The sequence below is a fragment of the Alligator mississippiensis genome, chromosome 3 (genome assembly GCF_030867095.1).
Source record: "Alligator mississippiensis isolate rAllMis1 chromosome 3, rAllMis1, whole genome shotgun sequence".
In the NCBI taxonomy this organism is placed as follows: domain Eukaryota; kingdom Metazoa; phylum Chordata; order Crocodylia; family Alligatoridae; genus Alligator; species Alligator mississippiensis.
This window is the reverse complement of record NC_081826.1, coordinates 188857642-188872278: the sequence shown is the minus strand read 5'-3', so window position 1 is coordinate 188872278 and position 14637 is coordinate 188857642. Positions and strand designations below refer to the sequence as shown.

At 44.0% G+C, this 14637-nt stretch overlaps 1 protein-coding gene across 5 annotated transcripts in view; it reads left to right on the top strand.

Moving 5' to 3' along the window:
• The window catches only part of UHRF2 (ubiquitin like with PHD and ring finger domains 2), a 164013-nt gene that overhangs the window by 81853 nt on the left and 67523 nt on the right, over positions 1-14637 (top strand). For all 5 annotated transcript variants that reach the window (XM_019478012.2, XM_019478011.2, XM_006268899.4 and 2 more), the window contains one exon: positions 7213-7322. In XM_019478012.2, the coding sequence (XP_019333557.1) occupies positions 7213-7322 (110 nt within the window). The remainder of the gene's footprint in view (positions 1-7212; positions 7323-14637) is intronic.

Sequence of the window (14637 nt, the reverse complement as noted above, 5' to 3'; positions counted from 1 at the left end):
GCAGCCCTGGTCTTTCCTCCGCTCCCAGCATGGAGGTGATGAGCCTGGCGCAGCTGTTTGTAGCCAGCCCGGGCTCTGGGCAGTGGCAGCAAGCAGCAGGTAGGGTGCAAACAGCTGCGCTAGACTCCACAGCTGCAGCATCAGCTCCGTGCTGGCGGTGACTGCATGTGCATCTTGGGGCGGACAGTGAGGCAGCACAGCCCGCCCCGAGGTGCCCATGCAGTCACCGCCAGCACGAAGCTGATGCTGGAGCTGTGGAGCCCGGTGCAGCTGTTTGCACCCTGCCCACTGCTTGCTGCTGCTGCCCAGAGCCCGGGCTGGCTACAAACAGCTGCACCAGGCTCATCACCTCCATGCCGGGAGCGGAGGAAAGACCAGGGCTGCACTGCCTCAGGCCCCTTCCCCACCGCCCACTCCGAGGTGCACCTGCACGCGTTGGTGTGGAGCTGATGCTGGAGCCCGGCACAGCTGTTTGGAGCCTTCCAGCTGCAGCTGGCTGTAGCTCTTGGGAGCTGCTGCCAGCCGGGATCCCAGGCCACTCCCAGCAGGCAGCTGGGACGCTGCAAGCTCTGCTGGGAGCAGCCCAGACTCCGTTGCTGGCAGCAGCTACCCGGAGCCGGGGCTGGCCATGGCGTGCCAAGCAAAATGGCCTTGCGTACCATGCTCAGCACGTGCTGGGGTTGTTGACCCCTGGTCTAAACTAAATGTGCAGTAACTACTGTGCAGTACATGCTTGTACTTCATTTAAACTCCAAGCGCAAATGACCATGTTATCCGTAAACAGCGTATTCCATCGTGGTCTCCTTATTTGTTCAGTAAACACATCTGTCATGAATGCAAACAGGAACAGGCTCAAAGCTGTACACCTGCCTTTACCTCAAAACTCTTTTCTCTTGTGAACTGTTCCTCACTTTTACTGGATATGTACAACAAATGTCTTTGCTTCTGACGTATTCCTCTGGCACCTCCTTAACTCTCAGACACTCCCATATTTCCTCCTGGGTACACGATCATAGGCTTTCTCCAGGTCAATAAAAATGAAGTTTAGATTTACGTAGCAAAAATTTGATATCAGTTTCTATATTGTACATCTTCCAGGAGTATTTAACATCTGCTATTACCACATCTGCTATTATGTCATTTGTATTAAAGGTTAGATTCTGTCATCTCGACTTATTCTTAGTAGTACCATTGTTTTCAACAGGACTTTCTGTGTAGCAAAGTTCTTTGCATGAGAAGTGGCATCCTCGTATAATATACATTTTAAACAGAATGTACATTTCTAGGGTTTTGCTAAAAGAAATGTTGTCTCAGGCTAGTACAGGAGCATCATGAAGATGGGTAATTCGAATCTGAGGTTAGAAAGAACTGAAAGATCAGTGCAAATGATACATCCATATTTACAACCCTTTTGATTACTTGTTTTTTTGCCAGTATTAATAATGCTAGTAATTTAGTTTAGAGCTGTTTGGGGTTGTAGTTCTAAATAAAGTGGTAAGCAACAGCAGGGCGCACACTTTTAGGCTTTTGGTTGTGTTTTATCAATAAGTCTTCTAATATGTTCAGTGTTTTTTATACTTATGTTTGGTGTGTTTAATTTTAAGTTTCATTTTAAAACCTATAATCTCTATTTTGAAAGTAATTTCAAGTAGCAGGGTAGTGGTTATCAAACTGCTTGGACCTCTTCTCATTTCCTCTGTTCCCTAAAAGCCCTTATGCTAATTATAACGGTTTTCATACAAAGGCATTCACTGCTTTAGTCCTCCTTGTTTTGGCACAATGGTAGCAGATCAGACTCTTCCCTCCCTTCCCTAGATCTGAGCTTTTTCTCTCTTCCCATGTATGCCAGAGGCAGTTCAGACTCTTCTATGGATCCTCTGTGGCATGGCCAAACTTTTCACCCGTAGGCTAGATTTTCTGCCTTTGGTGGTGCAAACAGCAGGAACTGAATACACCTTCCACCCTATTCATGGCAATTCCAGTTCTACCTCAGGGATTATTTCTGTCCCTATCCATATACCACAGCTATGAACAACAGTAGCACTTGGGCTGAATCATTCTCAATACAAAAGATCAGGGATAGGGAAGAATTTTTTTTATCTCAAATTACTTATGTCTCTTTCAGAAGTGGAATCTAAAGCCTTCAGAGGAGATCATCCAGACCGAGCAGCATAAATGGAAGTTAGTATTGCTTCTTTAGAAAAGAACATTCAGAATTTTTAAGGCAACCCAATGTCTGACCAGAATGGGAAATAGTCAGTTAAATGGCCTTTTTATAGTTATATTTTTACTTCTACTTCTTCATCATTTCAGATTTCAAATACAGGTACTCCTCACTTAACGACCTACCTGTTTAACGACCACACGGACTTACGACCAGCGAGAACTGGTTGTAAGTACGAGATCTTTGATCGTGGAAACGGCAGCGCAGCGTCTCAAGCCAAGGCACGCAGTATCAAGGGGCGGCTCCTCGCTTATCGACCAATTCGCTTAACGACCTAGTCGCAGGGATGGAACTCGGTCGTTAAGTGAGGAGTGCCTGTATAAAATTAAATCAGTAAATGGAATATCAAGCTAACCAGTTCAGACTCTTCTCATATGTGATCCTTTCTTAACCCTTGTTCTTCATCAGTTGTAAAATAGTTCAATCAGCAAATGGAACAGGTATATTTAGAAAAATATTAATGTATATGTACTGCTTTTCTCCCTTAATAAACTTTGATTTCATAATCAAATGAGCTATAAGTGGTATCATTTTCCAGAAAGTCAATCAAATGTTATTACTTTGATCCAACATATAGGGGGTGACTGAACACAAAGGGCAAAGCAAGAGAAATTTTGCTCAGAATAAACACTTCTCATTTAAAATTCTGGTACAAAACCACATTCAGACCTTTTTCAATTAGATTAAATTTGGAAAAATTCTCAGACAAGGCTTTGAAGGATTCACCTAAAACTGTGAATCGAATCCTCTGTTCAGGAATTATAAAACAGTTCCTTTCCAGTTATTATTGTTCTTTTGAGCCAAAAAAGTGTCTTTCTAACTTTGCAGGATGGAAATAAATAAAGGTCTTCATTCAATATCTGAGTAACTGATAATGTATAGTTGCTGGGTCTGGAGTTCTTGAACCTTAGAGAAAAATATAAAACCTCTTTTTTCCTCTTGGCCTAGTTCTGCCTAGCATCCACTAGTTATTTAATGTCATTGCAAAAAATGGCTTCTTGTAGATGCTTTGAGCGGTTCCTCTCTTTTCTAGCTTTTGGTAATGCAGCAAATTTATATTAAGAATTATGTTAATTCATAGGTGCTAATTCAAGTATAGTGGCTTCGCATCCAGATCCAGTCTGCCAAGATAAGTAAGGTTCTGTCAGTGTTTAGCTTTTATCTCCAGGGAAGGTGAGATTCGGAACAGATGGCAGTCCGGGGCCCATTCTACATAACAGACACTTACTGGGTCAAACCATGGGTCCATCTTGCTCAGCATTGTGTGAGACAGATGCTGAAAGATAGAGTGGACAGAGTATGACATGGATTTCCCCCTGTTCCTCTTACACTTGCAACCTCCAGCATTTAAAGTACGGGAAGTTCTGGTTCATAAGCCGTATCCATAACTCCCATATTCAGTAGCTACTCGTGCACCTTTCCTTCAAGAATTTGTCCAATTCTTTTTTGAATATGGTTAAACTGTCAGCTTCCACATCTTGTGACAGTGAGTTACTTGCTTCAATTCCATGCTGTATGAAAAAGAACTTCCTTACATTGGTTTTAAACTTACTACCTACTAGTTTCATCTTATGATGCATAGTTTTTATATTGTGAAAGATTAGTAATAATAAATTCCTATTCACTTTCTATTCACCATCTAGTATTTTGTAAACCCTTACCATGTTCCCCCCTCAAGTGTCTGTTTTCTTAATTGAATAGTCCCAGCCTCTTTAGTCTCTCTTCATACAGAATCTCTTCCACAACACTAATGATCCTTTTTTGCCCTACCTCTTTATTTTCTGTAGATTTCAAGAATCGCTTATTTTTTCAATCAGTTTAAGACGCCAATGTATTCTACAGTTAAGGGAAGTGTTATCTTTTCTCCTATTCAATATTTATTGCTTTCAATGTGTAGTGGCTGCCTCAGTAGATGGCTACGTCTGAGAGAGAGCTTTTCTCATAATGCAGCATATTCACTGTCCTGAACATAATCTCCCTACACACGTCATGATCTTTAGTATTAATGTTTCCACCTAGTTGTTTATATGGTTTCTGGTTTGGAAATTTTCTTTCAGTGTCAGAGTGGGGCTTGCAATAATTCAGCAGAAGGAAATTAAACTCTCAGGAAGAGAGATCCAGTGGGGCACAAATCTCTCTAGTGTTGTAATGAATAGGTCTAACCCAGTGGGCCTGTCCCCATTAGCGGGAATGTGCAGTTCCCTGGGAACAAATGCTACTTGTCCCCAGGTATGCCCCTGCACATGTTCTGGCACGCAGCAGATTGCCCTGGGTGGGGTAGGAGAGGCTGGGGCCAGCACCTGGGCTGGCTCCAGCAGCCTTACCTGAGATCCTGGGGGCCTCCCAGGTCTGCAGTGGTAGTGATCTGGGCATGCAGAGCCTAGCCAGCAGCTGGAGTGTGGCTCTGGCTGGCCAGGCTCTGGTTTTCGGCAGTGCACGCTGAAGCGATGTGCTTCGCTTTTTTTGGTGTATCTTTTTAGACACCGGGATTTCCCAGTATCTCATTTTGCTACCATGCTGTAAATAGACTAACGTGCACATGCATTTTGCGGCAGCTCAAAATGCTTTGAGGCGCCACAAACCACACATTCCTGCTTATATGGTTGTGGCTGTAATGTCCCAATTAGTGGTTATCTTCCATTATGAGAAGTAAAAGTTGTAGGTAAATTAGCTCTGTGAAGTGAATATATATACTTTAAGGAAGCTGGCATAACTAGTACTGATGAACAATTACTCACTTAATTTTACATCAGATGATAAGATGAAACTAGCTCAGGGGCGGAGGGCTGCTTACCAAGTTGTGGCAAGCTGTCGAGAGCTGCATGGGTAGCCCCATCCCTTGACAGGTGCCCCGCCCCCTGGTCACCATCTTGGGACCAATGTCCCAATGGCTTGGGACCAGTGTCCCAGGGTCAGCACCGGTGGGGCCCAGAGCAGGGCACAGGCTGGCAGGGGTCTGTGGAGCTGGGCTGGGCTGCACCAGCAGGGAGAGGGGGGAGTTGGCCTGGCTCTGTAGAGCCCCTGCCAGCCGGGATCCTGTACTCCTGCTGCCCTGCTCTGGGCCCTGCTGGTGCTGGCCCTGGGACATAGGTGTGGGCCCCACTCACTCCCAGTGCTCCCCCAGGCCCGCAGTACAGGCGGGGGGCAGCGCACAGCCCCGACCCCCTGCTCGCCAGCAGGGGACTAGCTGGTGCTGAGCACAGGGGGGGGAAAAAGAGCCCTTCGCCTGTCCCGTGGCTGGTGCTTCCTGCTGCAGCTGCTCGCAGCCTGCATGGGACTGTCCTGAGCAGGCACAGGCAGCCCCAAGTGGGCTGTGAGCAGCTGCAGTGCAGGGCGCTGGCCACGGGGTGTATGAGGGGCCACTTTTCCCCGCGGTTAGCACTGGCTTGTAACCCGCCCGCGCTGCCAGCCTAGGCCCCGTGCCGGCTCTGGGCTCACCTGCTGGGGCTGTACCGTGGCAGAAGCAGCTGCGGCCCCCCCGCTTGCTGCGCTGGGCAGTGTTGGCTGCTGCTGCTTGCCCAGAGCTCGCATGCTGGGCAGCAGCAGCCAACGCTGCCCAGCGCAGCAAGCAGGGGGGGCCAATAAAAACCTTGTTTCACTTCCCATGTACGTGCTCCATTCCCATCTCCAGAGTGTGCCTTGTATAACGAGCATGTTCTTTCTTTGGTGATGAACCACTATGGTCACATGCAGACTTTCAGTTTCTACTAGGAGAGCTACTGTCAGAGTTACTCCCAGAGCAAGAATGGTCAATCTGTGAGAAAAATAACTTGAAAACAACCAGGGTTTAAATCACTCCCAAGGAAGTTTCTCCTGGAAGAGCAAACTTCTGTACTCTTACCTTCTGAGAAAAGCTGCACTTAATTGAGAAATAATCCTTTGGCTTCCCAGTGTACTTTGCTCTCAGCTACCTCTGCCCCACAGCTCCAGGGAGACGATATGTCACTTGGGCTGGACTCTGTTGCTCCAGCCAAGCAGAGAGCACCATCACAATCCCCATGTTGTGCTGCAGGGTGACAAGGCAGCCAGTGAGGGCTGCCATGTGCATTGCTGTCATCTGTTGCCAGGCAGCTGTGGCATCTGCAGAGCATACTGAGATGTTTGCGCATGGGGCCCCCCCCAGCTGGGCAGCAGCTCAGCGTTTGCCTACTGTTCAGGGGCCTCCAGGTAAGTCGTTTTTTGTTTTTGTTTTTACCAGAACTAACAGCAGAATTCTCTTTCCCAGGTTGTTTGAACATACGTATGTAGCCTATCTGGCTACCACTTAGAGTTGATGGTTGGATGTCACATCAGTAAAACTCTGAAGTTGAGGGGCTACACATAATGCTTAAAGTGACATGTTGTAGGATTGTTGCCTTAGTTCCCAAAACTACATAAATTGATAGACTTTGCATGAGTATTGCACCTCCCTCCCCCGACATACTTCTTTTACTGTGAAATTTATTAAAAATACTGTGTCAAAATCCTAATCTTATTTATAGGTTACAATTCTTGGTGTACTGCTACCATTATAATTTTATTATAGTCCTACTGATGCAGATACTTTGTTTGTTATATTTTAGATTTTGACTTATCTGCTCTTCTTATGGGGTGGCAAAACTGTTTTGAACACTTGTAAATGGAACTACAAAATCATGGAACCCATGATTAAGAAATCACTTGCTGCTTTTCAGACTTGGACTAGTTGAATGACAGAATGAAGATAATTCCTCTGCTGTGTATTTTATTTGCCATTTATTGTATTAAATTATTAGTTTGTTCTGGCTTAGGCAACAGTGGTATCCCTGTATTGAACTGCTATGGTTACTTTACATAGAATTGCTTTATCTGTTTGGTGCTCTGTGCAGCATTTGTGACAATCCAAATGTATGGATTTTTAAAACAGAATTGAGATAGAATTTTTAGCTGTAGCACTTGCTTTAGTTCATCATTTAAAGCAGTAGGAATCAGAGACGAAGTTCAATTTTAATTTTTTTTTAATTTTTCAGAGGCCCAGATGATATAATAAATGATTGCAAAATCCTTTTTATAGAGGAAATGTACAAGATTGAAAAACCAGGAGCTTATCCGCTGACATTTGGGGATGGAGATTTCAAAAGTATGTTTGTTTTTTTTTATTATTTGATTGAGATTATTGTTTAAATATTTTAATGTTGTTTTTACAAATTAAAGTTTATAATGGTGATCCAGCAATGCAATTTAGTAATCATTTAATGAATTTGTTTGATGTATTGAGTCAAGTAATAATGTAGATTCATAATCAGACAGACTCTAATATTGCTGATATTCTGAAGAGCCATTGTGAATATGGATTACATAGAAATCTTTGGAAAAAATGTTGATGTATTGCATCAATTTATGAAGTAATAGTATTGGAACAAAATGTCACACAGTTAGCATTTAGATTATATTTATCTGTGTGTGTATACATAAATCAGGTTGGTGGTCTAAATTTAATTCCTGGTGAACAAGTATCCATCCATATTATAAGCAAGGTGCCAATGGTGATTGCATGCTCAATAGAGACCAAAGGTAGAATGGGCCTGTAGTGAGCTGCTCCTCAAACTTGACCTCCTCTAAAGATGAAAAAAGAAGCCGGATCATTTGGGTTCAAAGCTCTTGTTATATGCCAATTCTATGAATAAATGGGTTAAGTTCTTGGATTTGTCAACTTTGACCTTTGTGGCACAAAATTTGTCTTAGAAAGAAAAACTGGCTTCTTATCTTAAACCTGATATACTCTGTTTACTGCTTCTGTACTATGCTCATGTCTTGCCTCCATCCTATGCTCCAGGCATTGCAAACTAAATATGTTCAGCTATGTTTTGTCTGATACTTGCACCTATATTTATTCTAAGACCCATGAGTTTAGGTAATGAATTTAGTGGGAGGGATTTTTCTCACCAAAGGGTACTATTACTGGAGACCGATTCAGGCTGCCCTAAAATCCAGAGTAAGGCTGTTCCCACAGGTGTGACTCAACTGAGATAACGTTTGATGTTTTGAAGCACAGCCAGGGAATGTGCTGCATGCATCTTACCATAAATGCCTTGATGCTAAGCTTTTCATGAGTGCTAAGATATATAGCAGAAATATTCTTGTCAAGGTGAATGGTTAATGCTTCTTTTGAGGAAAACCCAAAATGCAGTTATTCAGGTAATTATTCAGACTGCCGTAACATATTTAATAATTTGCCAAATTAAAATTGTGTGTAAAAGCACTCTTGTAGAAGTTACTTCAAGGAATAAATAATTAAGTGCACATAAATAATACAAAATAAGTTTGTAACTTTCCTACTAAAAAGAAGAGTAATAAAGCTTCCAAAACCAGGAGGCTTTACATTGTCTCAAACACAATTTAAATGTTTGGTTGCTGCCACTTCTTTTAGTGAATTATATTGTAACACAGATTCTGTTTCTAGTAGAAGTTAAGCTTGAAAGATTCTGTGCAAATAGATGAAGCTCTCTGCACTGAAAAAAACAGGCTGAAACCCATATATGTAGTGGTGGAATATGCACGTGCAGATACAGTCAAGAACTGATTTAAAGCAGAAATGGAAACATTAGGAAAAAACCTCAAGACATACTAGCAGCAGAAGTGTGTATAATCATTTGTGCATATAGAAAAGACAATCCAAAACAGCATCTTGATTTGGATTATAGGTTAAATAAATTTTCAGTAGTGTGTTTCTATGAATCTGATTTATGAAAAAAGCTAAAAATTAATTCTTTGAGATGATGGTCTGTTTTATTAATAAATTCTGGATACTCCTGGTGTTCATACCTACTAAAAACGTGGCATTAGCCTGCACTTAATCTGGCTTCTGAGGCATATATTATGTGAGAACTTACTCTTTGCTTCTGTTCATCTGAGTGGCTGAACCAGTTGACTTCCCTCTGTTTGAACTGACTAGAGGCAGTGATCAGTCATCATTCATCCAGATTTGTTTTCCTTGGCCAGCTGTTTCTGTAGGTTGACTGTTAAGCTTTCTTCAGTTTTTCTCTCAAGTAGAGTCCTTTGACTGCCTATGAAGTAGTTGTTTGGCCATCCATACCGAAAATAGCAGTGTAGTTATGTATACATTCTTTATTAACAGTCTCATGATGTCCTAGTTGTGATGCTTCCTTTCACTCTCCTTGAAACATACAGAAACAGAGCCAGGCCAGAACACTCCCTCCACTCTTAGAGCAAGTAGGGAAATCTTTTAGCTTATCCAGTGGTGGTGAACATAGTAGGAGACTTGGCTTCCCTTTGCTTCAGGTGAGTCCAACCCATGCTGTCCAGTTTTTAACTGGACAGTTAGTGATGGAAACTGACTCTCAGCTCATCATTTTAGGTTATTTCACAAGATTTTCCAACCTGAGTTCTAGTTGCTTCACTTTTTCAGCATTCTTTCTCTAAGCTCCTTACTTCTTTGAAATTAAACATTTAACTACATAATGTTTTTTCTAGTTCTAGAAACAGTGTGACAGCCAGAAGATCCTGAAAGCTACAGCATTTCAGCCCTTGTTTGTCATAAAGGGGGTGTTTCAGGCAGTAAGACATTTGTCTCCAGGTTTTACCCTGAAATTCTTTCCTTAGTGGAAGATGCTATTCCAAGGCTTTGTCCATGACTGAAGCTAAAGCTCCCACAAAGAGCAAATCATTGATTATCTTTATCTTATGACTTATTCTTTACCCAAAAATATAGGTATGTTGCTGAAGAAGAAAAACTTAAAAAGTGTCTGTGGGCTTATTGGTACACAAGGAATCCTGTCTATGTCTATGAAATCTTTTCATCTTCTATTTAAGTCCAAACTTAATAGGAATGTTAGTTTTGAAGATCTGGGTTAATTAATAAAGCTGATTTCTAGGACTCTGTACCTAGGTGACCCCCTGACAAGCTCTCCAGTTTCTAAAGTAGGGGTTGCCAAAGTATTGCATCTGATGGGCTATTTCAGAGAGGCATTCCTGAATGGTGGGCCTCATCAAAGGGGCTTCCAGGCTGCATTTGGCCCACAGGCCACAGTTTGGGAATCTGTGCACCAAAGGGTACAGTTTGAACAAATACATGTACAGGAGATGAGGAAAGGAGTACATCTCTTGGGATGCTTAGGTGGACCTTTTTCTTTTCTGAATACTTGACCAACAGAGAGGAGCTTGAAAATCTCTACTTACACCTGTGACATACACTACACCTCAATACTTCAGAAAACCATTGGTCATTGGGTACATGAAAACAATCCTTCATTCCCTAAAGGCTAGTCTTTTTCTCAGAACCTGAGAACAGACAACTGAACTTTGGATCTATAAAGCAATATTAATTGACACTTAAATGTCTGGCTGTGTTCCTCTTCTCTTTGTACATCAGCCATCTTTTCCGTGGAGTTGCTATTTCTGCAAGAATCTGGAAGCTTCACACTCCCCGACTATTTTTTAAAGAATAGCTTAGGCCTCTCATTCCTAACCGACTAAAACTTGGCACTGCTGAAGAATCACTAAGAACTTGTCCCAGGTAACAGCATGTGGCAGTCATGGCTTGCTCCACTATGAACTCCTTATTTGGACAAATTAAAAAGAAAGAGAGAGACGGACAGTAAAAATGATTACGTATCTAGAAAACATGACATATAAGGAAAAATTGGAAGAACTGGGAACATTTAACTAGAAGAAAAGATACACTTGATACATTTACAGATACAAAAAAGATTGTTTTGAAGAGGGTGGTAATCAACTGTTCCCTGTGTTTATAGGAGAAAGGTGAAGAAGTAAAATGGGTTTAATTTGCCACAAGTTAAATTTAATCTCGATATTAGGAAGAACTTTCGTAACGATGAGGTTGGTTAAATAGTGGAACAGATTACCATTAGAATTTCCATCTTTAGAAGTTTTTAAGTGGAAGTTGGACAAACAGGATCTCTGGTATGGTTAGAGATCCTCTTTGATCAGGGGGCTGGACTATATAACCCCTGAGGTCCCTTCTAGCCTTTGTTTTCTGTGATTCTATGGGTGATTTTGGATGCAAGCTTACCTTATTTCAGGGCTATCACCTTTCTTATAAGATTTCTTCAGACAAATACAACCTAAAAAAAAGGAGGACCTCTTTACCTAATTTTTGTAGATGCCCAGGCAAATATATTTCATGCTTTGGCATTTTGGGTACCTCCAAGTCGCCTTTTGATGATAGAGTCCACGAACCTATTTTGCACGCTCCCAAACGAAACAGTTTTTAGTCTAGTTAAGGAGAAGCTTGAGAGAGTCCAGAGAAGAGCCACGCGCATGATCAGAGGTCAGGGAAGCAGACCCTACAATGACAGGCTGAGAGCCCTGGGGCTCTTTAGCCTGGAAAAGCGCAGGCTCAGGGGTGATCTGATGGCCACCTAAAGTTTATCAGGGGTGACCACCAGTATCTGGGGGAACGTTTGTTCACCAGAGCGCCCCAAGGGATGACGACTAGGTCGAATGGTCATAAACTACTACAAGACTGTTTCAGGCTGGACATAAGGGAGAATTTCTTTACTGTCCGAGCCCCCAAGGTCTGGAACAGCCTGCCACTGGAGGTGGTTCAAGTGCCTGCATTGAACACCTTCAAGAGCAAACTGGATGCTTATCTTGCTGGGATCCTATGACCCCAGCTGACTTCCTGCCCTTTGGGCAGGGGGCTGGACTCGATGATCTTCCGAGGTCCCTTCCAGCCCTAATCTAGTTCTTTGTTCCTTTCCTAAGATTCCTTTAGAAATTGGATTCCTGGAAGTAAAAGACCATGGAAAGAAATTCCTACAAATTGTTACGATGTTATCTAAGTTAGGATCCCAACAAATCTAATATTAGCTATATTGCAGAATTGAATAGTTATGTTATCTAATATAGCTCTGTTAGTATACCAATATTAGTCTATAATAGGATTTAAGTGACCATTTTTATGGGTTTTAGATAAACATTTTACTCAAGAGGCTTTTTCTTGATGTCTAATGACTTCCTTGTTGAATATTTAGTTGCCATCTAGAATCTTCCAAGGATTAACTTTGATTTGAGGCACTCAGCTAAAAAGTGAACAGGCCTAACCTCTAAGAAAGCAGTTAATTGGGGTAGTTGCGGGCTCTGTAGTCCTGTCATTGAATCTAAATTTACTTTCCAAATTTCCTTAGGTCTCCCATCATCCTCCAGATTTCAGCTTTTTAAATTCATGTGCAGTTAGGCAAATAAGTGCACCTTCCTTCCTCTATCTCTTCTTTAAGGATAAAGTAGTATTTTCTTTTCAGAAAAGCCCTAGGGTTTCTTCCAAAATACAAATCTTACTTTCAGTTCATTCAAAATTGGTCTTTTAACATTTTTGCCCATCTCCTAAAACAAACAAAGAAATGTTGGCATGGTAATTTGGATTTGGGCAGATCTAGGGCTGTCAACCACTGTTAATGTGCGCGATTAATGTGTTAATTGATTCTTGCATTAATTTTTTTTAGAGCTAAATCGCACATGCGGTTCTTGAACCTACACCTGGGCTCTGCTCTGCCGCCATCACCACTGCCTCTGGGCCACCCAGCAGGGCAGTGGTGATAGTGCAGAGGACTGCAGGGCAGCCTGGGTGCAGGCTCTGGGCTGCTGTGGGGGAGGGGGGGGAGGAGGCGGGCTCACACAGACACACATGAACAGCTCCAGCATGCACGCAGCTAGAAATGCAGCCCAGCTGCATGTAGAGCAGTACCCAGCAGGTAAATCTGTGGAGGGGAAGAGGTGGCATGAGGGGTGGGGGAGCACAGATCAAGGCCCCAGTGGTGAGGGAGGGAGTGGGGCAGGGGCTGGGGTGAATGGCAGCTTGTCCAGGTGTTCTAGGGGGGCACAGCTCCCCACTCCTGCATGCACCCCCAGGGGAGGCATGGGGGGCATGTGCCCCCCCCCTCCCGATTTGTGTACAGAGCAGAGGCAGACTGTCCACTGCAGGCTGGGGCTCTGCTCTGTGCTGCCTTTGCCCCAGGAACCGTGTGCTGGCCGTACCACACATCCCTTGACCACCCAGCAGCAGGGAGCACAACATGGCATTGCACGGCTCCCGGGGCAAAGGCAGCAGGGTGCAGAGCCCCAGCCCACAGAGGGAAGCCTGCTCTGCCCCTCGCGCAAATCCAGGAGACACCTGGGGGTGTGCGCACGGGCGGGCAGCCATGTCCCCTGTGCCCCTGGATGAGCTGCCCATGGCTCCGTCCCATGACTCACCCTGGCCTCGGGGTCCCAGTCACCTCAGCCCCTGCCTCACTCCTTCCCTCACCATGGAGGCCTCGGTCTGTCCCCAATTCCTCTTCCCTCTCCTCCCTGCCCCTTCTTCACAGACGTACTTGCTGGGTGCTGCTCTGCATGCAGCAGGCTGCGTTCCTGTGTGGTTACTGTATTTCCAGTTCCAAAGAAGACACCTATGTGGGGGGGGCGTAGTATGATGGGTGGGGGCAGTGATATATCTGTGCCTTGCCCCAACCCCTCACTCCCAAGCTACAGCCCTCCCCCCCACCCCTCAGCCCCTTATTCCTGACCCACAGTACCCTGCATTCTGCCAGAGCGTGTGGGGGACCCACATCCCAGGCTCCCGACCCCTTGTGGGGACATTCTCCCCCCCCCCCCCCCCGGCTCCAAACCCCATGCACACCCACCCTACAACCATACAAAGTACCAGCATAATTTTGCATAATTTTGAGTTTTTATTATTTTGAATTTTGAGTTTTTAGCTGTGTGATTAAAAGCACGATTAATTGTGACCAATTTTTTAAATTTCGAAATGAATTGTGATCAAATTTTTAAATCGTTTGACAGCCCTAGTCAGAGCCCTTAAGTTCTATTTATGTCATAGAGAAGCAGGGCTGGAAGGGATCTCCAGAGGTCATCTAGCCCAGCCCCCTGCCTGGACAGGATCGTTTCTATCCAAACCATACCATACAAACCATCATTTAAACTCTGCACAAGACTTCCCTCAACCCTCACACAACACAGACCTAACACCTTAATCTGCCACAAGTATAGCAGGGGAACCACAGTAGCCAATTAATGCCCCGCTTCTATAAAACGTCAGTATACACTCAAGAGGTCCCAGGGGGAAAGGCAAAACCCCCCACAGTTCATACCAGTCTGACCATGAGTTATAATTCCTTCATAACCCCAGATATGGCATTCGGGCTGACCCTGAGTGGAAGGGCAAGACCCTCTAGCTTAGGAACCTCTGGCTTTGGTCCCAGCAGAAGCATTGGCATACTTCGGTCAAAGTGCTCATCCTTGGCTGTAGCCAGCACCAATGCCTCTGGGAAGGCTTAAATAGACCCTGACACATATAGCAGAAAAGGCTGGGGGAGGAAACCAACAAAGCATGGGAAATACCCATGATAGAACATAGGCATAACTTTGCCTAGATCATCCCTGACAAGTGGCTGTCCAACCTCTTCCTGAACACGTCC